Source organism: Numida meleagris, chromosome 3, assembly GCF_002078875.1.
Source record: "Numida meleagris isolate 19003 breed g44 Domestic line chromosome 3, NumMel1.0, whole genome shotgun sequence".
NCBI lineage: Eukaryota > Metazoa > Chordata > Aves > Galliformes > Numididae > Numida > Numida meleagris.
In genome coordinates this window covers 29,703,917-29,727,929 of record NC_034411.1, presented here as the reverse complement: position 1 = coordinate 29,727,929, position 24,013 = coordinate 29,703,917, and the positions used below count along the sequence as shown (strand labels likewise).

Here is a 24,013-nt window from a genome sequence, read left to right as displayed (position 1 = left end):
ATTCCATTTGAAAACTCTCAGATAATTTATTTATGGTCAACTGAATAGAATCACTAATATACAAAGAAATTGATGATTTTTTTCAGCAATTTTGGAACCTGTTCTCAAATCCCTTTATCAAAACGGAAAGCATGGCTGTGTATTTTTCACTGCTCACGGGCCTGTGTTTAGCCGATGTATCAAAGAGCGTTAAATTATTTGCTGTAACTTGAGTTAGCACTGCACTGTGCCCTCTCCTTGTTTTGGTTATAATCCAGGCAATGTTAATGTGACACCGATGTTTCAGTTGTTGAGCGATGGGGCTGGGCACCATGATGGTGTGAGGCAGGGGGTGGCCACACTGTGAGCTGTGCTGGGCCATGGCTTGGACTTGCCTGACTTAAATGTTGCAAAATTCCCATCTGTTTTCTTTAAGCATTGACCAGGCTATGTCTTGGGAGGTACAGAATGAGAAAAGAAGCACCGCAAAGGGATAGGATTCCTTAGATATTTCTAGTTTCAGTTCAGCCCAGGCTTGGGATAAGAATGTGAGACAGTGTGGGCCCGAAAGGAGGAGCATGGCACAGGTATCGCTGGCGGACGTAAGCACAGAGAGACAAGACATGGGTAAGTTGAATGAAAATGGAAGGAATTCCCTTTGTGGAGAAGTTGTAGCTTGAGCGGGAACCCGGGAAGGGGTTTGTCCTGTGGTTGGTGTGGGTTGCTGTGTTTTCCTGAACTTTCCTCCTATAAATTTGAGATATAGTTTTGTGATCATAGTACTCTTGTTCTTCCTCTTTCATTGTCATAATGTTCTGATAATAATGTATTCTATTGCTTAACAGGAATGTGAAGTATTATTTCATTTTTGGTTCTAGCTTGAAGTTAAGAAGTATGTAGGAGAGAGCTGCTTTTCATAAACAACTGCATTTAATACTAAAGGCAGATATGATGAACTGGAAAATTAAAAATTACAGCTTTTCCCACACTAAGAAATTTTTACTTATTTTAATGGAAGCTGTAAACATTAACCAAGACTCTTCTATTACAGAGAACTTAGTAAGCAATTTAACAAAAAAAGTAGACATGGCAGTGTTTGTGGTGTTTGAGATGAGCAACGGTCAGAATGAGAATACCTTTGACGGTGTTTGGGCGTGATTTTCATTATTCTGGTTTCTGAGTACAATTTATTAAATTAAGCAAGTGAGATGATGTATGGAATCTTGGTTTTGATAGATTTCCAGAAGAAGCAGCCAGATGACGACTCAACTCCCAGCACAAGCAACAGCCAGTCAGATTTGTTCTCTGGAGAAACGAACAGTGACAACAGCAATACCTCTCTAACCACGCAGGCCGCTAACTCCAACCAGCAACTTTTGACAGAACTGAATGTAACTTCACCGAGCAAAGAGGAATGTAAGTGCACAAGTCCTAAGTGAGAGCAAGGGAAACAAATATGTTTCACTTCATTCTCAATGTTATGTTCTACTGACTTCTTTTTGGGAGCAAAAGAGATCTGTCTTTTGATGGTAAAGGGGGACATTAGAAGTTATTAAAAAAAAAATATGCAAATTGACTATTTTAACCAGAGAGTAAAGGAAAAGGGATCACAGGAGTTTCTGATTAACTTTATAGCTGTCTGAAGTGCAGTATGCAATTTAATCACTTAATTTTATTATTTAAATGACTTAATTATTTAAATACTGAGGTCTTTTATTTTGAGAAATTTTCTCACATTGATAGTAAGTTAATATATACAGTTATTTGATTTTTAATCATTACAATTGCGCATAGCACTGGCTGTAATGCTTGTTTGTCTAAATTCCCACTAGGTCACTTGGATAAACTGAGCTTCAGGTGGTATCCTGCCTCTTATTTCATGACTCTTTACTGAAGTATCAGGCAAAAAATTTTCCCTTAAGCTAGGCTAAAGAATTTAAAATTAGCAGGAGCATATTGTGATAAAGTCAACTTGACTCTAAACCTCTTTACAAGTTCACGCTGTATCTATATATTGCAGTTTAAAAGTCTGCATTCTTCCAGTTAAACTCAAATGTATAATTTATAGCTTCATGTTGCTCAAACCGTAGCTTTACTTTAGAAGGTTCTTTGTAGAGGGAGTCACTCTTGAGCTACGTTCACCTGTGCATCGTGTGTAGTAAACTGATGTATGCGTTGCAAGAAAAACACACTCGTTTTTGACAGAGAATCTCCTAGAGCTGAACTTTTTTTCTGCTGAAAATAAGAATGCTGAGAAAGCACGAGGACTGAGAGATCTTTGATATTGCACAATTGCCTTCAGTTGTGTTCACTGTTTGCATAGGATGATTTTACTGAGTTTCAAAAGTATTCATTCTGTTTACAGGTAGTTAGAGTTTGTAATTACATTCTTTTTACTTATGCAGAAAAGCTGTGGACAAAGCAGTAATTGTTGTTTTGGGACTGTAGTAGCTTATTAGACTAAAATAAAATGCATAATTTTAAATAAACTTTTCTACCTGTATATGAGAATATTTTCAGAAATACAGCAGGAATTAATAGGTATTCCCTGTTGCTTGAGCTTGAACCTGATACCATTAATAAGAGTAAACTTATTGTGTAACTTGCCTCTCCTTTGCATACACAGTTGCTGCAGAACACCCATCTCTTTGTTCTGTCCAGCATTTCTCCAGGGGAAACCTATAATATGCTGTAAGAAAAACAAAAACCGAAGCTTTAAAATACCCTTCCAGCAAAATGTTGTGCTGTAGCAACACATTTAGGCATTCATGGTGGAATTCAGCACCTCTGCCGGCTTATTAGCAGAGACCTACTATCTGGCATTATAGGGTGGTTCTCTGGTGCTTACTGGGTCAACACTGAATTGTGTTCAGTGACAAATTAAGTTGTGTTAAAGTGTTTCTCTTGTGGCTGAGAAGGACTTGGGGGTAAGCGGGAAGGTGATTACAGAGAGGGAAAGAAGGGAGGAAAATTAAATCATGTCCTTCACCCTGGATTGCAGTGTGCTTGTGAACATACACTCAAGGTGATGGATATTAGGCAGTACGGCCTGCAGAGCATTTGAAAATATTATCTATAAAAAATTCTTTATGACTTCCTGCTGGGGTGATTTTAAGTGAAATACGGTGGAGAGATTTATTTAGAGCTTGAGCTCTTTCTGTCTTCTCTCACATCTCCACTACCTCTTTAATGAAGCTTAATACCATTTATCAGAAATAATTATACACAGATGGAGCTCTTCTGATGGATAATGGTCTCAGAGTGGAAGATTCTTTCCTGTAATAAGAATGCAAAAACTTTAAATGTCTTTTTGATTTTAATTTAAGGGCATCTTTTTTCTGTGCAATATTTATTTTTCAACAAGTTCTATAAAGCACGGGCTGTTCTCATTGTAGCTGTGTCCTTTAAAGACTGATGCGTGATGATGCACGGCTATGTGCTGTTCTGAATAGAATTGAAGTAATTCACCAGAAATCAATACATTGGGTTATTAAGGTAATCCCCATCAGAGAATGGAAAGATGAGAGCGCTCAGGAAGGATTCTCATGGTGTACGCCATTCCTCTCTCTTCCCTGTCACGCTTCTCAGAAGAATCTCACATCCAGGCATTAGCTATAGCAGCTGAATCCCCATGGCAGAATTCGGACAAAATTGTAGCAAGTCCTTTAGGCAGTTAAGAAATTCCACTCACGTTAGGACAACTAAAGAGAACCGTAGAAAGCTCATGTGGTAAGATTTATATTCTGTATCGGAAAAGCTGTAGGTTTTTTTTGTATTTGTTATTTCTAGTAGTCATTTCCTTTTTAAACACTCAGTGAGTGATGCAGGGGAAGTGTTCCTTGCACTGAATTTTGCAGGAGTTCAGTCTGACGATTATTGAGCTTCCTATATACATGCCCAGGCTGTAGTGACTTTTTTCTTACACCCTCAGTTCTGACCACTGGCTGCTTTGCTGATGAATCTTGTACATGGAAGGTAGTTCACAGTATTACAGTTGCAGTCAACAAAAATGCATTAAAAATTTATGCCAAGAGAAAGCAATGCAAGTTTCAGCGTGTTTTTTTCCCCCCTCCCTTCTGTTTTGGCTTTACCAAGTGTTACATATCATGTTTTTTTGTTGTTGGTTTTTTTTGTTATTTTTTAAATGCCTTTAGAGAAATGAGGTGCTTTAGGGAAAGACACCGTTCTAAGATTATTTTATTTTCCATATTTACTAATCAAGTTGCCTTTTTCCATCTCAAATTTTCCTGTCTATTGTATTGTCAGTGGCAGTTAAGTGTTCTGAAATAAGCTTTTGCAGATATGGAATACATTGATATTGGTATTGCCTTACTAAATCTAGATTTCCATGGATTTTAATGATCTGTTTCTCAACAGATTGTTAAATCAGTCTAATTTTTGTTCCTCTGCTTCTTTATGAGCAGATATGTTTCTGTGTGTTGAAGTTCTGTTTAGTGTTAATGTATTCTTATCTTTCACTTTGCCTCTTTTCATTTAGGAAGTCAAGGCAGAAGTTACTTCAGTGTTAGTCATATCAATGGGCTGCTTTGGCAATGGTTTCCTTTTTTTTATTGAAAGAGAGAGTTGTTTATTTCTAACTGAGGAAAAAGGAATTTGTCAAAGGCCTTCTGCTTCTTTCTGCCCCTTGCTCCATCTTAAACTACCCACACTTTTAAAAAGGGAAAAAAAAAAGCTTGTTAAGGAAGATTCAGTGTATTTTGGTAAGGAAAAGGTCACACTGAATATGAAATAATTTTGCTTAGTTTCAAGTCTTCATTGCTTTCTTTGGGGCTGTCACATTATTTTTCTGTCACTATGTGCGTAGACCTAAAGTTGACACTGTGCAGGTTTCAAACTAACCGTGTTGTTACGTGACAGCAGAAATGTCAGCATGAACAACTCCAACTCTGGCAGCTGGATCACATTTGATATTTCAGTAGTTCTTAGCTTCAGTTGACATTATTTTATTTTAATTATGTGCTTAACTCTTCCTGGCCTCCTTGAATTAGCAAAAACCACAATTGAAAAAGGACAGAAGGAATATCTGATGTTTCTAGAACAGATAAATGCCCTGCGTTTCTACATTGAAGACTTTGTAAGAAGACACACAAAGACCTAAGGTATTGCTGTAAACGTCAGAAAATACATTGGAGATTTCAGACCGGAGAGGGTGACAGTCACTGTCCACACCTTAACTCTGTGTATGCTGAATTTTAGAAGCCTAAATGTGATTGTCAGGGCTTAATGCCTGTAAATTTTCTCTAGATGTTGTATAGCTTCCGAGATTTGAACTGTTGCGTGTCAAGCTTGAGCATTTACATCAATTTATCTCAAATGCTTAAATGTATGATTTGCAAGATGAGTTTAAAGAATGCTTTAAAACATTGTTTCTTTTATTAAACGTTTGCATGTGCTGCAAGCACTGAGTTGCAACCAACTATGAAGTTATTTTGCTGAATTTACTTTGTATACATAAGGGGCACTACATCTGACACGCAGATGCAGCAGGCTCCCATGAGACATCTCTGGCAGAAAGGTGAGAGAGTGTTTGGTTTGTTTTTTTTTTTTCTGCTGCACTTCCTGAATGTTTATCCTCTAAATTTCGTGGCCTATTGAGACATGACTAGGTAAAAAGCAACACATGCCACAGTACTAGAAAAGTAATGATTTTTTTTTGATCTTCTGAGTAATAATAATTAAAAAAAATCATCAGTTGCCAGCTTTTTCAACATAACCTCATCGAAAGTGGATAAACAAGCACATTTTTTTTTCTTTTTTGAGTAGCCTTTTCTCTGGCAACATGCAAAAGATTTCTACCAACTTACAACTACTTCAGTTTTTGTATTTTATTTGGGCTTGTCGGGGGAGTCAGAGAGGTCAGCTTTCCTATACATGCTCTGAAAATACTTGAGAAATCACTTGTTCATTGCCATACAATTCAGTTTTGTGTATCCTGTCATTTTTATAGTCCTGGCTATGGGGATGTTCTTCTGGCTCATCTTTGATTGAATGTTATGTGTCTGCCTGCTTTTATAATATATTAAATGTATAAACAAACCAAGCTAGCAATTTATTTATGTCTTGTTTGTTATAGGTGGTTGTAGAAATTAATTTGCTTTGCTGCTGACCTGTTTTTTCTGATACCAATTAGTAGGTGTTTCCTCTTAGCTGGACTACACAACTAGCTTACTTGACCCATATGATTTACATGATTTATATTAAACTCACATAACTAACAAAGATACACAGCTTTGTCATAGCTAGATAATGGTAATAAGGAGCACTCCTGTTTTTCCTTACAAACTCGCCAGATCTACACATTCTTTCTTCTTGTACTCAATTTTGTCTTGTATCAGAAAAAAAGAGAACATGCACCTCCACTACAGAAAATGCATCTGGTTGTTGTTTGATGTTACAGTCATCTTTGGATCTGTATGTCACAAGAACTAACTGTTCTCTCTGCTTTTTATATTATTATTAAGTTAGGTAACAATAGATGTTTTTCATCTTACTAGATTATTTTTAGCTTTACTTTCTTTAAAGCTACTCTGTACAAAAAGAGCCTTTTGTTACTGTTTAATGTTAAATTAACAGTAGTTCAGTTTTTCATTTCATTTATCAAACGTGGATTTTCTTGAACATTTATCATAAAAGATGCTTTTTTTTAAGTATTGGATGCAAGCGCGTTTTGTACGGAGATCTACAACAATTCTTCAAAATACAGAACTGTTTTGAAATGGATGCTATTGGAGTTGTCTTCTGAGAAATACCGCCTAAAATTTGGTGCCAATTCAGAACATACAGGAAGTTAGAAATTTGAAAGAAAAAATCATAGAATCAGCTAGGTTGGAAAAGACTTACAAGATCACCAAGTCCAACCATCCACCTACCACCAATAACCCCACTAAACCATGTCTCTCAACACTATATTTAAACGTTTCTTGAACACCTCCAGGGACGGTGACTCAACCACCTCCCTGACCTCCCTGGTCAGGCCCATTCCAGTGCCTGACCACTCTTTCAGAAAAGTACTGTTTCCTAATGTCCAGAAATATACTATGTCTGGTAGAAGAGTTGCCTTTATCATTATTTCACGACTGAGGATCTTTCTCTAAGTTTTAATCTGATCCTTACAGTCCCAGTTTCATCTGAAGAACATTTCTTAAACGTATAAGCTAGAAAAATCTGGATTTATGAAATGAACACTCTTTCCCTGTCTGTGGCATGATAATTTCAAAACATAATGAAAATCAGCAGAATTGGAGCACTGTTAATTGTTCCCTCTGATTTATAGTCACTTCACACTGCAGAGTAGACTGTGCGTCCCAGGGTCTCATTTATTAAAGTGAAAGGACCTCTTGGAACGTGAAACAGAAACACGGCCAAGTAATACAAATGTGGGTTTAGAACTGCCCAGTTATCAAGGTTATATACAATTATTTCTAATAATATTATTTAACTGCTGGTTTCAGAAGCACATTTTTACACTTCAAATGTTATCCGTGAAGTAGGGAAGTATCGAGTCTACTTTACAAATGGGGAAACTGAGGAAAAGCAAGTAATAGAGTCTGACAACTGTCAAATGGAATCTGAATCGTGGCTCAGCTTCCTTCATTTCTGTTGTTGAACACACCAACAGCAGCAAAGCACTCCAGATTTCATTTCCTTCTGCAAAAGCTGCATGTAGATAGAAACCCACAAAATAAATAATGGCACGTTTGTACAACTGAATTTTTAAAAGTATATGTTTGTGTTATAGTCCTCTTATCAGCTTGGTAATGACATGACGTAAATTACATGTTCTGCAGCAGATAAGTAGTGAAGTGTTGTAAAATCGCTTGCTTTTATTTCCATAGAGACCATCCTGTCTGTGCAGACTGAATTTAGAGATTTGCATCCTCATTTGTTTATGTATTTGTGTTTGTAATCAGTGACTGTTTTCAAACTCAATTGTGTAGATTAATTAGATTAGATTAGATCTCTACCGATTCAGCAAATGTATAACTAGATTACTGGTTTTGACAGATTTTCAAAGCTGTGTTCTTCCTGTATTGCAAACAGCAGTAAAATTCTCCCTGTCCTGGCAACAACACTGCCAGTCATGAATATTCCGCTCTTTTGTGATCACCCTCTTCCTGCCTGTTGCATAGACAGAGCTGGTCTCCTTTTTCTGGAGAGGAGGAACCACCACAGTGGTGGAAGCTCAAAGCAGCATTCAGATGTGTTCAGAGAGGAACAAATCTTACGAAGCCTCGTGCTCCTTAGCTTAATTTTCTTGTTTGTTCATTATCTGCCTTACCGATTTTATATTATCTGTAATTGTTTCAGTGTATTATTGTACTCTTACATAAGCACAGTTTCACTCCATTCTGCATCTTTCCTTTGGTCAGTAGGTGCTGTTCAAAGTGCTGTGCTTCGAGGTACTGTTCCAATACACCTGGCTCAAATATTGTGGGTTCAGAAAGTTTACCCTAGCATTTTGCTTCTTTTCATGCACAGGAAGGTCTGAATCACTTCACTTTACTTCCTAAAATCTGAAGGTTCTTTAACAGGTTACCCTGGCTCAGGGTATGCCCTGCAAGACAGGTGCTGCTTGGCAATTGTTGGTCTTTCAGAAGGGTAGGTAAGCAATGCAGAAAGGGGTTCTGAAGGTCAATTTAAGCATGGATAAATAAATTAGAATAGACTATAGTAATTAATAGAATATGTCAAAATATAAGTAGTACAAAAAATCTTAAGTAGTAAGAGATTTTCCAGAGAAAGCTGTTTTTTAAATGTTTGCTTATTCATTGAGTTGCGCTGTTCTTAGTAATTTGACAACCTGTTTTTCCCAACTGATGTATTTAGTGTGCTGTTAACAGTACATCACAGAAAGTTAATCGTGTGAGAAGCCAAAAGCATAGCAGCTACATTAACAAGACCCTTCATGTGTCAGGTAGCATTCAAGTTAAAGGCTCTTGTTTTGTCCTTTCTTAATTCTGTATTTGAATTTGTAGACTCAGTGACTGTCACAATTATTTCTTCAGTAGCTTTTAGTATTTTTGCATTTTTAATCATCTGCCCTTGGAATCACGTTGTTGCTCGGCGGCAGCTGCTTTTGTTTGGAAGAGGAGCTGCAAATGTCAGAAGGCACATACTGGAAAAAATAGGAGCAGAAGCTACTGTTTAATCTGTTAGTTGCGTATAGAATAGAAAGATATCTTCGTTCTTCCATTTTAATCTCTTGGTTATACTGAGGAAAAAATAAATCTACAGCCCTGTGGGTGTTATGTTAGGAGTTAGACGTGTGGCCTTTTGCTGTGCATTGAAGTGTTTTGTGTATCAGAGTCAAATTCCCTTGGAAAAGTTATTTCTCAGAACAAAGGTACAGATGTATCCTGAAACACGGAAAGTCATAAGCTGCTATTGTGTACAGCCAAAAAGGACTGGTGCTCTGCTCTATCTGACTTTGCTTTGCTCTCATGTAGAATTTTTTTCAAAGCTATGAAAAACGCCCTCCCCTATTTCAAATAGTATTAGGGTATCTGTATTGGGTGTTATGTATACTAAAAGATTCAGTATAATGACTTCCACGCAGAATTGCACGGTCTAGCCCATGCTACATAGTACTGAATTATGCATGACATTTTTAATGATGCAACAAAAACAGTAGCAGAAGGAAGCACTGCAAAGGACAGGGAGCCTTCACCGTTTATTAGGCACTGTGCGTGCCTGTAATTGTTAAGCATGTATGCATGCAAATTCCCACATATTCTGTGTTGAAACTCTAATGCTGTGCTATACAAATCGAAGATAGATGAAGGTAATGCCTAATGAAAGAAGATTAAGTGAAAGAACAACTAATACACGAAAGTGCAGGATAGATACAAGCTTATTGTATTGAGAGGGGCAAGTAAAGATTTTATTTTTAGTTTAGTTGGATGCTGAAATATAAACAAATGTAAATATTTTCTGGACAATAAATGCAAGGATTAATCTTATTAGATAATCCACAGTGATGATGCGTTCCAGTGCCTGTTCAGTGAAACTGGAGAAATGTAACTCTTTAAAAAGAGCTGCTTCTGCTTAAGAGGCAGCTGTGGTCTACTATCAGTTCACTGAGATCCCATATCCTGTTGTATATTTTGTGTGTAAGCAACCACTTACTTAATTTGACCTTTAAAACTTAAGACTAACTTAACAGATTCACAGTGTAATTTTTGGAGTAAATATCCAAAAGATTTCAGTAGAAAATTTGGTAGAGATACTGTTGCAGTATTGATGCAAAAAAGCAGGACAGCATCTTTTCTTCCTAGATGCTCTTAGCTGGGCTATTTTTTTTTAAAGCCTTTTGCACAGCAATATTACTAACATAGATCAATTTGGTATTTCTGTTTTTTACATTCTAGCTTAGAAGGAAATTATGAAAAATGATTTGAGCTTGCTTAGCTGCTTCTAATGGTTACAGCTAGTTGGTTGGCTGCGCTGTCAGACCTGGAATGGGCCCCAGCATAGTAACATCAGAATGTTTGCTCCATCCGTCCTGGATGCTTTCCTGTTGTTGAGAGAGGGCATCCAGTGCGTGCCTCCCACTCCTCCAGACTGCAGCTCCAAGTTTGATTATTCTTGTGTGTGAAGACAACAGGTGTTTTTATTGTCCTGCTCCAGCTGCTGTGATCCAAACTGGGCTGCCCATGGGCCCCTGCACAGCTTGTCACTAGTTACATACTTGAATATTCCTTTCCCCCTTTTTTACCCTTAATGCTATCAGTCCTATTCTGAAAAACTTTAAGTGTAAAAACTAGCGAGATCTTTGCTTAAATGCAAAAGCATTTAAGATAAATCAAATGCACCCAAATAATTCCCCTATATCTTTCCCACCCTGTTGCCTGTATTTCCTTTCTTTTCATAGTGTTACAATGCTATGGGTTTTACAGTGTCAATTGTTAACAAAGCCTTTTACTTGGAGAAATATGTCGAAATAAAAGAACTTGAAGGGACAGCATCTCAGTAAGAGGAGAAAAAAACAGTTTACAACCAGATCAAATTTAAAACATAATTAAAAAGAGAAAAAAAACAGATTCCAAAAACCACAGTGTTTCTACCAAAATGTACAAAAACTGTAGGGGAATAAAAAAGGGAAATGTATTTCTCGGCAGGTGATGACTTACATTAAAGCTTATGCTGCCACTGTACTCAGCTCTGCTGTATTGCCAGTATGGTATTACTTACAAGAAATTCAGTGCAAACTTGATTATTGGTACCTTGATAGCCAAACCTCTACTAGATCATAGACTCATAGAGTCGTTTGAGTTGGAAGGGACCTTTAAAGGTCACGTAGTCCAACTAGCATCATCCAATTTATAATATCCAATTATCAAAGCTATGATATGTCATTACCAGTAGTAATGCTACTGTCAGGTTGTCTTGGCTTCACTGTGTAGGTTTTTATTTTTATTTATTATTCCTGCCAGTTGCTGAATGCACTGAATTGCTTGCTATTTTAACAAGATCTCTGGAGAACTCTTCAGTGATGATGCATGTTGAGAAAAAAGCCAGAAAGTAATTTACTACCAAGCACCCACCAAATGAATAGACAACAGTCCAGAGTTCAAAAAAACCTTAAGCATGGAAAGAGTTTATTAATGTATGCTTGTGCAGCACTTTGAAAACATAATGAGAACAAGATAAGAGGCAAAGCCATTATCTCACTGGAGTCAGTGTCAGGGTTTCTGTTGACATCAAGGAAGTGCTCAGTTCTTCCTGTGTGTTAGTTTTAGATTGTTTACCCAAGTTTTAAGCTTTATTCCAACATAAATAGCACCTTTGTCTACAATGGAAAAATCACAATTACAATGATATTTTCTTAAAACTCTCTTAAAATATTGAGGTATAACACAACTTATCTCTTTGCTCCAACTTCCTGTCTGTTCTTTCAGCAGAAGATGTTCAGATCTGACTGGGAAGGAGATGCTGAGAATCGTAGACTACTTCCATATGTTCTTTCCAAAGACAAGTGTTCCTCGGTTTACTTTATATTTCTAAGTAATAATCTTGATGTGGTTTTAAGTGTTAAATATAGATGAAATTTTGAGACTTAAAATGTTCTCTGTTTGCAGGTGGGCCATGCACAGGTACAGCTCATGCCTCATTAACCACACCTACCAAAAGATCTTGCGACTCAGGTATGTGTTTCTGGGGGGTTAAGGAGTTGGATTTTGCATAATATGTAGCTGTATGATTGTAGTTTAATGATCAAAGCTAATAACTATATCTTGAGAGTAACTATATTGGAGAGTACCAAATTGAAAATAAACATTGTCGATTTGCCGTCATTTTACATAAAGGATTTGTGTGGCAGAGTCCTGTTAAATGTAAGTCCCTAAGCATAGTATGTTTTCAGCTACCTTTGGTTGACCTCAGAAATACCAAAGTAGCTAGTTTGATTTAAGTGTAGCGAATACTGTAGTATTCTGGAAATCCTCCCCTTTGAATTTGAAAAATCAAATATAAAACTGTCTAGAGTTTTCTCGTTGAAGGTGCAGTATAGAAAACTGATGTTTGCTCTAATCAAGACTAAATTTTTCCTGCTTTGGGTCCTTAACAGTGATTTTAATTCTACATGGAAGATATAAATTAGATAATCTCTTGCAGAGCTAGTGTTAGTGATCTGTTCGGTCATGGCCAAGCTGAAGTTGCTGCATCTGCAACAAATCTGTCATAAAGAATCATACCAACACTCGTTCAGGCAGGCATCCAAGCTATCTGTGTTGGCTCAGCCATTTTTCAGCCTTGGGTACTGCAGTGTGTTAAGGAGAGCTCATACAACCCTTTCCACTAGCACTGTTGTGGAAAGCCTTAACCTCCCGTGGAGAGGCAGTGATAGGCATCTAGATAGTGGCAACATTCTAGCTAGGTCTGCTTCCAAAATAGATTTTGCCTGTGTTTGCATTTATGTACTTATTTAGCTGTATTGGGTGCAGAAAGGAAGGATTGTGTTAATTGATAAAGGGCTCTAATTCTTTAGAAGCGTAAGATAAATTTCCTCAGAGGTTGTTCTTTCAAAAAGTCTTTCAAGCTATCATACATTTGGCTGAACTGCGGTTATTCCATGTGTGCCTGTTACTAACTGGCTCGGTATGCAGTGGATTCAAGTTTAAGAAAAGCTGTGTTACCCTGCACTTGCTGCAGGCTCAGGGCTCTCAAATGATGCATGGTAAGCTGTGCCATTGTTGTGAATATTGTTTGCCAAAGAACTTTGTGAGTTTGACGCTGGAAGGTGCTGGATACTATTTCTTTAGAATGTGAAAACTGGGTTTCCCTTATGTAGGCATGGAAGCATACCTAAATAAGAATAAATGTTTGCCACTATTTTCCTTGCACACTAATCTGCTTCAATTGTGGTATTACTAAGTTGTATTTTCTTCATATGTTAATGATTGTAATATTTAACGCCAATTTTCATTGCAGGGTAATTAGAAAGCTTTCCGTGATGTTATATGTATTGAAAACAGAATACTGGATGAATCTATTTTTAAAAAATGCACATATGATTAGCAGAAAGGCAAATAAGTCCATTATATTTGCAGTGCCATATGGGAGCATTAAGAGCTCCTTAGAACAAAGCTACTGAAGTTAGTGGATATGCTGGAAAATTTCTGTTAAGTGGTCGGCTAACTTTTCTCAGTAGATTTCTTATTATTAGTTTATGCCCGTGTTTGGCATCTTATATGTCTATGTGTTAATCATTTGATTTTGTGTTTAACAAAAAAATAAGGATATCTTAATTTGATGCCACAAATTTCAGTCAGCTAATCTCAATAGCTTTTTATTGCTTCATTTTCTTTTGTTTCTTCATTAGAAGCTCAGTAATCTGCATATCTTGTTTGTAATCTCTTACATTAATGACCCTGTTAACGGGAGTTACACTTGTCTACAGAGCTTGCATTTTCAGCCAGCTTTTCAGTGCTATCTTGAAAAGAAATAAACATCTTTTCAAAGTCTGCTTTTAGGAGTCTAGCTAGGAATGTGGGAATTGACAGGAAAACATTGGTTACAATGCGTTTGCCAGAAATGGTACGACATCTTCAAGCCTAGGGAGCAGACTTTGTGGATGGATGTTTCACACTACATTCAGTTCCATTTAGTCTCCCTTCTTAGAACATTATTTAGGTGAACACAAGCAATACATTTCAGTACCGCATATTGCATATAAACCTCTCTTCAGTAAGAATTCAACATTTCTTCTGCTCTGGAGCACTTTGAAGGAAGAATGTTTTGGTGGAATTCATCTGTGTGATTTTTTTTTTTTTTCCCTTCAAGCATAGTTTTTCCCTAAAGTCTGCCATATATCAGCATTTGAGACGGAAAATTAGAAATTTGACCTACATATGTTGCATGCAGGTTCCCATCAGGAGGATATTAAGGAAGGCATAAACCTTTCATATTTTATTAGCATTAATGTAACCGCTGAAGAAAGATCAAAACAATAAATCTGTCAAGACGTGGGGAAAGTTCTCTTACAAAAAAACAGTTTTTACCTCATGCAGTTGTCGGCTTGCATGCTGGAGGAGCTGTTCAGATAAAAAATTGTATTAAGACACCAAATAGCAGTGTGTGTTTTTTTTCTTTTTCCTTCCCTTTTGCCAGAATCACCGCTGTGGTAAAAAGTATTTATATTCCAAAGTGTGCCCATAGGACAAGGATTATAATGAAAAGAATGAGTTAAGACTTGCAGTCATTAGTTTGGATGATGCCTTGAAGGTTTTGGAGAGTCAGTAGTCTGAAAGTTTTGTACGGTAAAAAAGATGGGACTGTGGCCTGATGTACAGCTTTTTGTGTGTTTTGACTTGTTTCTTAATGGCTAAGTAATGTTATGATTGATGGCAGGCTCTCCGAGGCTTGCTTTAGTCAGTAGGGCGTCCAGATTCCATTTGTACTGGGTTCCTGTGTTGTGAAAGTCAACACTAATTAGCACGTTGCTCTTTTTTTCTGCTGTGGAACCTAAAGATGATTTTATGTGCAATTCGAAACAGCCAGATTTTAAAACAGTATTGTGCAGCTTAAAGAAACCTGGAATAAAATCAGTGGAGCTGTTGCAGTGTGTTCAATCAATTTTTAATTGTGTGGTAGAGAGACCAGTGGAAGCAGACTGTTAAAATGCAGTAATAATAAAGTCAATCGTAGATTGTATCCCTGAAGTTAGGGAGTTTTCAAATACTTTGTTTCTCAGTTGTGGCTCGTGAAACATGCATCTTTATCTGTACAGATATATCGGCAGAAAGCTCACATTTTATTAGGGTATCTGTCCTAGATGGCTACGGTGGTATCTGTTTAGTGCAAGATCAGTATCTTATATGCTCTGTGTCTTTTCTGGTATGAAATTTCAGTCTAGAAGATGCAAAGATTGCATTAACTATCATGCAGATGCACAGTCCTCTTTTGAAGATTCAGGTTTATTGATGTCCTTATAATAATACTTTGAGGCTGAACCTCACTATCAAGACAACAGTCTTTTTGGAGTTACAGAAAGGACAGGCTGTGGAAGTATGGATATTACAAATTTTCAACAGCAGGCATCTCCAATAAGCCATTAGTTCTTTTTTTTTTTTTTTTAAATCAGTTAGTATGCATAGAGTAAGTACAAAAAGACCTGGTCCACCACTAATTAGATTTCTTTTATTCATCTGAAGTGCTAAGTGCCTGAGCAAAGACTGTACGAAAGATGAGTGAAGAGAGTTTATACTAATAAAACAAATTGGAGATATTTTGCTGCTGTTGTTTCAAGGGACTTCTCAGGTATTCTTCAGTGTTTGACTTTTGGAGGGCACTGTGTTAGAAATCCAACCTTCTTAGAGCTCTCTCACCAAAAGAAAAGCGATGATAGAACAGCCTTCAAGAAGCACTATAAATCACCCAGCCCTGGCAATAATAGTGTCCATTAGAGATGCTCTTTTTTTTTTCTTTCCCCTGCTCAGTTTCCAGCTGTACTCTAATAGAGCAGCACATCAAGCAAGGCTGTAAATAAAAGTTATAACCTAATAGGTGAGCTCTGAAGTGGAACGGACAGGAGCTGAGGCATGGAGGCCTTATTATTGCTCATCAGCAATTATAAACAGGATAAAGTATCTGGGACTTGCACTGATGCAGCGAGAGCTAATAGAGGCTGGGAGATGACACTGTTCCATGATCAGATGATGTATGTTGATGGGTTTTTACTGTTTCATCTTATTGCCTATTTCTGTGATGTGTTGTAATGTCTGTTCTGTGCTTCCATATGCATCTGGATAGACAGATCCGTTTCCCCTGCTGTTCGAAGAAGCTTGATGGCTTTTGTACATGTACTTTACATCGCTTTCCAGTATTGGTCATCTAGGAGCCTTCTCAAATTGTTACGATTATTGTAGATTAAAATCCACCTAACGGTAAGGATCATAATAGTTGCATCTGTAAACAACTTTAAAGACTTGTTGCAATTGTAGGATTTATTCTTAGTATCACCTTACTCAGTTTAAAAAAAATTGCCCTCGTTCATTAATAATATGGACACGGTTGTCTTTTTCACTAAACATCTCATGTGCATTTTTAGATTAAATTGGTTATAACCAGTGTGGCTGCAGAATCTGAAGACGTGGATTTGGGGTCAATATATCAAAAAGTTTGTTAAAAGTCAGCTACAGCTGTGATGATCCTTGCCTATGAGTTACAAAAACTTCAGCTATTCCTGGGAAGGTTTTTAAGAGCTTGTTAGCACACAGTAATTGGTAATATTCACAGAAAAGTCTGTCGTGATCTTTTATCTATCATAGCGTCTAGCACACTTCTGTACTAGACATCTAAATCATCTCTTTACAAAGCCACAGAGAAAAAATGCCTTGAAATTTAGCCTGTGCTTCCTTTAATCTAGAGAGAAGTTTTGCAAGAATCTTCATAGTTCATACGTTAATCACTTACACCGTGTACTTCTGAATGGAATTTTCTTCTGGAGCGTTGGGAAAACATTTAGAAATGCAAATGTGTGCAGCAGCATGACAGTGTGTGAAAACACTGCTTTCCAGCCTTGTCTACTCAGCACAGACAGGATAAAATAAGTAGATATTTTTAAAAATTCTCTTAAGATTTCAGGACGGGAATGTTTATAACTGCTTATGTCAAAAAGCACTGTACTAAGACAAATGGAAACTCATCCTGTTCATGGTCGGCATTCATTTGAAATTAACTTTCACACACACACCCGCTAGTTCTTTGTGTTCCTGTTTTCCTACGTGCTGTTTATAATGTGAGGAACCCAGATAGCTGTAGCGGCCAACACGTGTCCTGAGTCTGTGGGAGCACTATTTTGTACGCTGTATGGAAGGAATTGGAAATAGCCATCGGCGGGGTTTTGGAAATGGTTTTAAGATGTTCTAGTAATTCCTGCTTTGGGAATAATCCCTTTTTCTAATCAGTCTGTCAAAGCAATTTATGACAGCCTAGTACAGGCCTGAAAATATAAAGTTACTGTTACGGATTGGGAATGTGGATGAATATGATAATTTATATACTTAATAATATTTACCATTTTATTACATTGTATTGTCAGAAATGGTACCAGAACAGGTTAATGCTTTTAAGCCCACGTGAGACAGGCAAATATGATATCCATATACGTTACTGATGTGTACTTTCTGAAGACAACAGGAGAACTTCAGAAGCAAAGGATTGCTCGTTTCTTGTTGTGTGGTAGATCAGCGTATTGTTGTATTTAGCTCCTTTGTGCCAAAAGGGGGATTCAGCACTTTGTGGTTTAAGCGGCAGAAATGTGTACCAGTTTAAGTAGATTTTGGCTGTGCGGGTATGCTTAGCTTGTGAGGAAACAAGCTTTTTCTCCCCCGCGAGGAGAGGAAGAAAAGCACTTGAATGAAGCAGAACTGAAGAACAGTACTTATTTTTTAATGGAGAAGTAACTAAGAGGTCTCCCGGACACTGTCGCTTCTCTGGTGTGGCTGCAGCTGTCTGGGATCTGTCCCACCTTGTCAGTTCTTTCAGAGTCAAATTGAAGTTGTCAAATCCAACATCCTGATCTGTTCAGATCAGGAAGATGTCTTTCTTATTGATGGACTTTAGCAAATGAGAAATGCAGCATTTATCTTTTTTACTTTTGTATTTTATTGCACTGGAGGCTTGTTGAACCAGTTTAGTTTTAATTATTTGTCCTGAAAGACATTTAAAAATGCATAGCCACTCATATTTACTGACGATTTCAGTGAGCATCAGAGAGCTTCAGTGTAAGTTTTTCCTATTCTCTGTTTAAAAGTTAATTTTCATGAGCACCTTAAAATACATAGAAGTAATTTTAGAGTCTCTTCGAAATGTGCTGAGCATGAACAGGGGAAAAAAAGAGAATTTCCTTAAAATTCTATATTCGGTAATTGTTATGCCAAGAAGTTATTTTTTTCCTATTCCATTTCCAAATTATTATCCATAACACGAACTTTAGGAAACAACTAATGAGACCAATGTCCTGGAACAAAAGAAGGTTGAAAACAAACTAGATGTAACATGCAAGACAGTGGACGTACTGTTGCATCTTGTCATGTTCTGTGGTCTCTTCTACTTCTTCCCTTGTGGACGTGTGGTCTTCAGTTCAGGTTAGATGAGATGCTTCCTAAATATCCCCGTTCAAAACAGTAAGAGTTCTCCACGAAGACAACCTGAGTTCCGATGTCTTGTAGACAGCCGTAAGGTCTGCAGAAATTGTATTCTGTGCCAGGACAGGTTGTATTTTTCCCATGAAATTGCTAGAAAAAAAGAACACAATCAAAATACAAACGGATCTTTAAGTTTTATTTAAAATACCTGAATTGAAAATGAATTTGGAAATAGATTAGCTGTATATTTCAGAACCCGCACTTAAAGCATTGGGTATTTTTTTTATTTTTTTAATCAAAATACAAGAGCTCTTAGGTATCTCTCTTAACATTAATCAGATACAGTCCTTGGAACGATAGCCTCTCATTGCAAAGTTTCTGTTGCTAATGGCATCACTCGGGTTCTACAGTTAATGACAAATAAGTTTTTTGAAAGATAAATATTAGAAATATGTGGCTTTTTTCCACTGCTAGCAGGCAGGAGCTCTTTACAATTCCTCTTCTGAATCTGTGTTTTAGCCTTGGAAACATCGTTATGCCAGTGGGGGGAAGGGTGTGCTTGTGAATGAAAAATAACAGAGCAAGGAATTTTTCTATAGAACTAGTTTTTGGGCTATTCGTTTGAAGAATTGCCTTCCTGAATACTGTGTACCATTTGATTGATGAGGACATAGTTGGAGTATACTACTAGGATTCTGAAGCAGAGCAGCAATGCTTATTTACACACTCTGGAATTGACTAGCAAATCTGCAGTATTTATAGCGTTATCTGTTAATGTTAATCCAGTTTTAGAGAGCTCCGCAAAGCGTAAGAGGGCTCTCAATTAAGCCAGCAAAAACAAAACTTATGATGTGGCTGAATGCTTTAGAATTTCCCATTTTTACCAGATCCAACGTCTATTTGTACGTGTTTGCACGAATGTATTCATATATGCAGGTATGCAAATTTGAATGCCAGCACGTAGTCTTCAGGTGCTGTGGAATGGTGGAGACCTTTGCAATTTGCCTTTGTGTTTTTTTCATCATACATATTCCTGTGTTGTGGGTTTTTCCTTCTTTTTTGTGGTTCTGTTTTTCCACTTAGCTCTCGATATTTGTGCATTGTTCCTTCACTTAATAATCCTGTTCTTATGATTCGGAGTTGGACTGAATCTGCTTTTGTCCCTCTCTCAACCCTAAACCGAAGTTGCTAAGTATATTTTCTAGAATGCATAAAATACAAATATTGCATTCAGCTGTTAGTGCACCCAACAAGAGATGGGCGGCAAGCACTCGGCGGACGGCTCAGCAGCACCAGCCAGCTCCCTCTGCATTCACAAACTGATCAGTTGTTGAGGGCCCCAGTCATGTGGTTCAGGGAATGACCCTCTCTGGCCTACATTTTGAAATAAACCGAGGAACTGGACGGTACGAGTGCCCAAGTACATTTAAATATGTTAAAAATGCTTAAGAAATAAATTAAATTTCCATTAACCAAAGACATACTGACATCAAAGATGTATGAGGAAGGGAGTAATGCAAGAATTTAACCATGAAACAGACATAGTACCGAAGCTTACATATGAGATGAACTAGTTCACTATTTGCTTAATTTAGCAATTATGAAATTTCTTGACAGGAAAGGATAATATGCATTTTCACACTCTAATTATAACTTCCATAAAATGCATGCAGTATCCTGTGTAGCTCCCTGTTAGTCGTACTATTTTCAACATGCATTTCATTCATTTATGTTACTGGCACTAGATGAGTCTCTTCCGTTTCATTAGAGATGGCAGTTAACGGCCTCATTAAGTTACATTGCAGTGCTGTGTGCTTCCTTTTGACTGATGATAGTACCAGCAATACAGGCTTAGAGGAGAAAATGTGAGAGAGGTAAGAAGGAGTCAGTGCATATATTTATGTATTGCAATGTATATTTTATATAGAGAGACACATTTTCCCCATCTAGAAATGATGTAATTACAGAATAGCGGAGGGTGGGAGGGGCCTGTGGAGATCATCTTATCCAGTCAGATTTTGGGTACCCCTCAGGATGGAGCCTGCACAACCCCTCTGGGCAACCTGTCTTAGTGCTGGACCTCACCTACAGTTTAAAAAAAGGGGGGGAAAAAAGAGTGCTTTCTAATGTGTAAATTGGATAGCTAATGAAATTGTTTTGTGTGCCCACATTCTTCTGTTCTCCTGAAAGTGTGTGCTAATGGTAATAGGTTGGTAATAGATTGGCATAGGGGAGAAGGTGAGTTTTACTGGCAAACCTGTGATGTTTCACGTTTGGAATATCTTAGAGTAACTCTTCCCATTATGTGTATCCCAAACAGCTAGGCTAAAATTTGTTGATTTCGTTGTTGTTTTTACTTATAAGAGCTGCAGGAAACAACTGCAGTTGAATGGTTTTGTGAATTGGTATGGAAATCATTTCTGTAACGCGGCTTCTTGGGGCTGCTTGTAGTCTCCGTGGTGATTTCGTTAGGAGCTTTCTGAGGCAAAGAAGGGGCTGACAGGACTTGACTTCTATAGGGGCTATTTCAATAGCCCCTCAACAATGAGCTTTACTGCATCCCCATCACTTTAAAGCTTAATGGGGAGGGGAAATGAATGAATGATGCTGAGGATACTGCGGTGATACTCGAAAAGAGGTTGGTGGTTAATTGTTACCAAAGGCTTTGTGTAAGAAGTTGGGACGTCTATCTGTAGTGTTTTAAGAAAATTTGAGGTGGATTTCCAAAACAAATTTGAGTGATTCCAGAGAGGTGTGCACTCAGGTTGCTGGCAGTCTTAACGTGCAGTCTTGATTGTGCATGGGGACAAGATGCCCATCTCAATGCAAATACCAGAGTTTGAAAATAAATGATTTGACAGCATTAAACAGCAGCAGGGAAGAATTGTAGTGGTCCTAGCTGTCAAATCCGGCTTTTAAGACGTTAATCTTGAACTTCTCACTCTTCATTAATAGCCAACAAGCATGTAACTGTGGTATTACTGTGTTAATTTCAGGTTCATTTGAAGTAGAGGAGATGATTTTAAGTAACGATTCTGGTAAATGTGATAGGAAAGATTTGAAAAGAAGCAGTTTCCTCTAGATATTTATAATGTGTAGTCAACATGCCAGGGAATTAAGTAATCCCTCCTCTAAAAATGGAGTAATGAGGATAAATGGGGGAAACAACCCTTGAAGCTGGTGACAGAGCATTGCTCAGACTGGAGTTAATCCTTGTTACGTAGTTACTGTCTGTAACTGTATGAGGCTCTTCATGGACAGAGGTTTTAACAGCTCAAGCTGCTTTTAAAATGGTTTCGGAGTAGATGGCAGTGAAGTTTGAGGGTTCATTAATTATTGCTGTTACTGGTGTTTGGACAGGCAGTTGAGATCGTAAATGTCAGTCTGTCAGTGGGATGAGTTCTTTATGAAAAAGAAAAAAAACCTGATTGAGTGCCTCAAAAGCTGTCATCAAGCCAGAGATTAAACAGATTCATCTCATTCTTGAAGCAAGCAGCAACAGAGCAGGGCTGCTTCTTCCCCTACAAGTCTCCCATCTCTTCTTCCTCCTGTTATTTTTTCTCAGCGCACGTCTCTGCTGGGTTTTCAGCTCCCCACCTGCTTCGCAAAATGCCATGAAAGAGCCACCGTGATTGTTAGTGAAGCCACATGGCTGCCAGGCTGCACGTTCAGCAGTGACAAGAGATTGAGAGAGACTGGGATTTGGCTCTGACAGTCTTAACACAGTTTATTTGGAAAATATTGGGGGGAGAAGGAGTAATGAAGATAAGTACAGTGACAGTGAGGAGCAAATGTGAGTTTCTGTCTGAGGCACAACAGAATTTCTACAAGCAGTACTTGTTGTTTCAGTCAAGCTTAAATCCTGCTCAGCCGCGTTGCTTCATTCTCTCATTTCAAATAGGAGCTTGATAAGCTGCCACAATTAGAAGAACGTGCAGATATGTTAGAAGAATCCTCATTTCTTAACTCTGAATTAAAACTGCAATAGGAAATAACAATAGTAGAGTTACTCTAGCTGAGAAATCTTTGTGAAGTTTCTCATCTCATTCTAGAAAGAAGTAATCCTTGTTGCACAATTCATTCTTCTAAGGAAAGCTGTAACGGAAAGACTCTTCTCTAGCCATTTTTGATAGTTAAATAGCTTTTAAATACTGAGAATTTACCCTCAAATGCCTCAGCTGTGCATTCTCCTCACTCCTCGTACCTACCTCTAAGAAGATGTAAGCACACGTACTGTTGGTCCCTATTGTAATAACTATTAGCTTGTGCTTGTGTGCTCAGGGCATTCTGCAGTCAGTAATGGGATAGCTGGAACTGTCCCTGCCAGTTAGGCTAAGTTAGCTCAGTGTTAACACTGGTTAATTTAAGGCAAAAAGATACAAGTTTAAAAAATTAGATATGTAATTTTCATTTCTATCCTATTAGTCAACTTATGTTCGTATTCAGTTAGTCATTACCAATTAATAGGAAATGTATAATTGAATGTTGAATTACATTACTCCTAGCCTGACTTGGAGGAGCTGTTTTTCTCACTAAGGCACATGGCTTCATGAACTGATTAGATGCTGGATGGCTCATACGCATGAATTCCTTATTTGGACTTGATAAGAAGCAGATCGCTGTTTTCCACGTAGAACACAAAACTTGCTTTTGAGAAGCAGCAGAACAGCTTGTGTTTCCAAAAGCCAAGGTGCATGGGAGGCGGCTACTTCAAAATAGCAGCAAATCTCTTTCTCTGAGCAATGAATAATTACAAACTGTGTAGTTCCCCATCCTCAACAAGGAGGTGGGCTGTAACAGATTTTTACTGAACTCTGCATCGGTGCAGTGAGAGCGTACAAGGTGTAAGTTGATGGGTGCGCCCTACTACGTTGGAGGCTAGGCCACTCTCCTGGCGCTCTGAAGATCAGCGTCCTTATGATAGGGTGGTTGCCTGGGAGTGAGTTGGGATCTGCAGTCTGGTCAGAGGGCATCTCTCTGAGATCATCTTCTGCAGGGATTTAATTTGACAGGACAACTTGTTCCATAAATGTGTCAATTCATTAGGCACTACTTTTTCATTGTAAATGTTCCTGCACAGCCAGGCATGCAGGGATGGAATAATTGCATACTCAATGTTAGCTTAGTCCTCGTAGATATATTTTGTAAGGTGTAAGTTGTAATCTACAGCTCTGATGAAAAAAAGCTATACTGAGACACACATCAGATAGAATTATTGCAGCTTAATAAAAACTTATCATCTGTGTACTGTGCAGGAAGCTGTTCACTTTTCTGTGAAAAGTGAGACGCGGGGAGTTTGTATTGAAAAACCAAGCACATTGTCAGCATATCTTAGTGGTATGACAGAAAGAAAGAAGAACTAAGTGAGGCAAGTTGTATATTTATAACGGCTGTGATTCTAATCCAGCTGCTGTATAAACACTGAG

At 37.8% G+C, this 24,013-nt stretch overlaps 1 protein-coding gene across 1 annotated transcript in view; it reads left to right on the top strand.

Annotated features, from left to right (window-relative positions):
• ZFAND3 (zinc finger AN1-type containing 3) overlaps positions 1 to 24,013 on the top strand; it is a 133,196-nt gene that overhangs the window by 88,705 nt on the left and 20,478 nt on the right. Inside the window, exons 4-5 of the mRNA XM_021389734.1 lie at positions 1,216 to 1,395; positions 12,078 to 12,143. Coding sequence (XP_021245409.1) covers positions 1,216 to 1,395; positions 12,078 to 12,143 — 246 coding nt within the window. The remainder of the gene's footprint in view (positions 1 to 1,215; positions 1,396 to 12,077; positions 12,144 to 24,013) is intronic.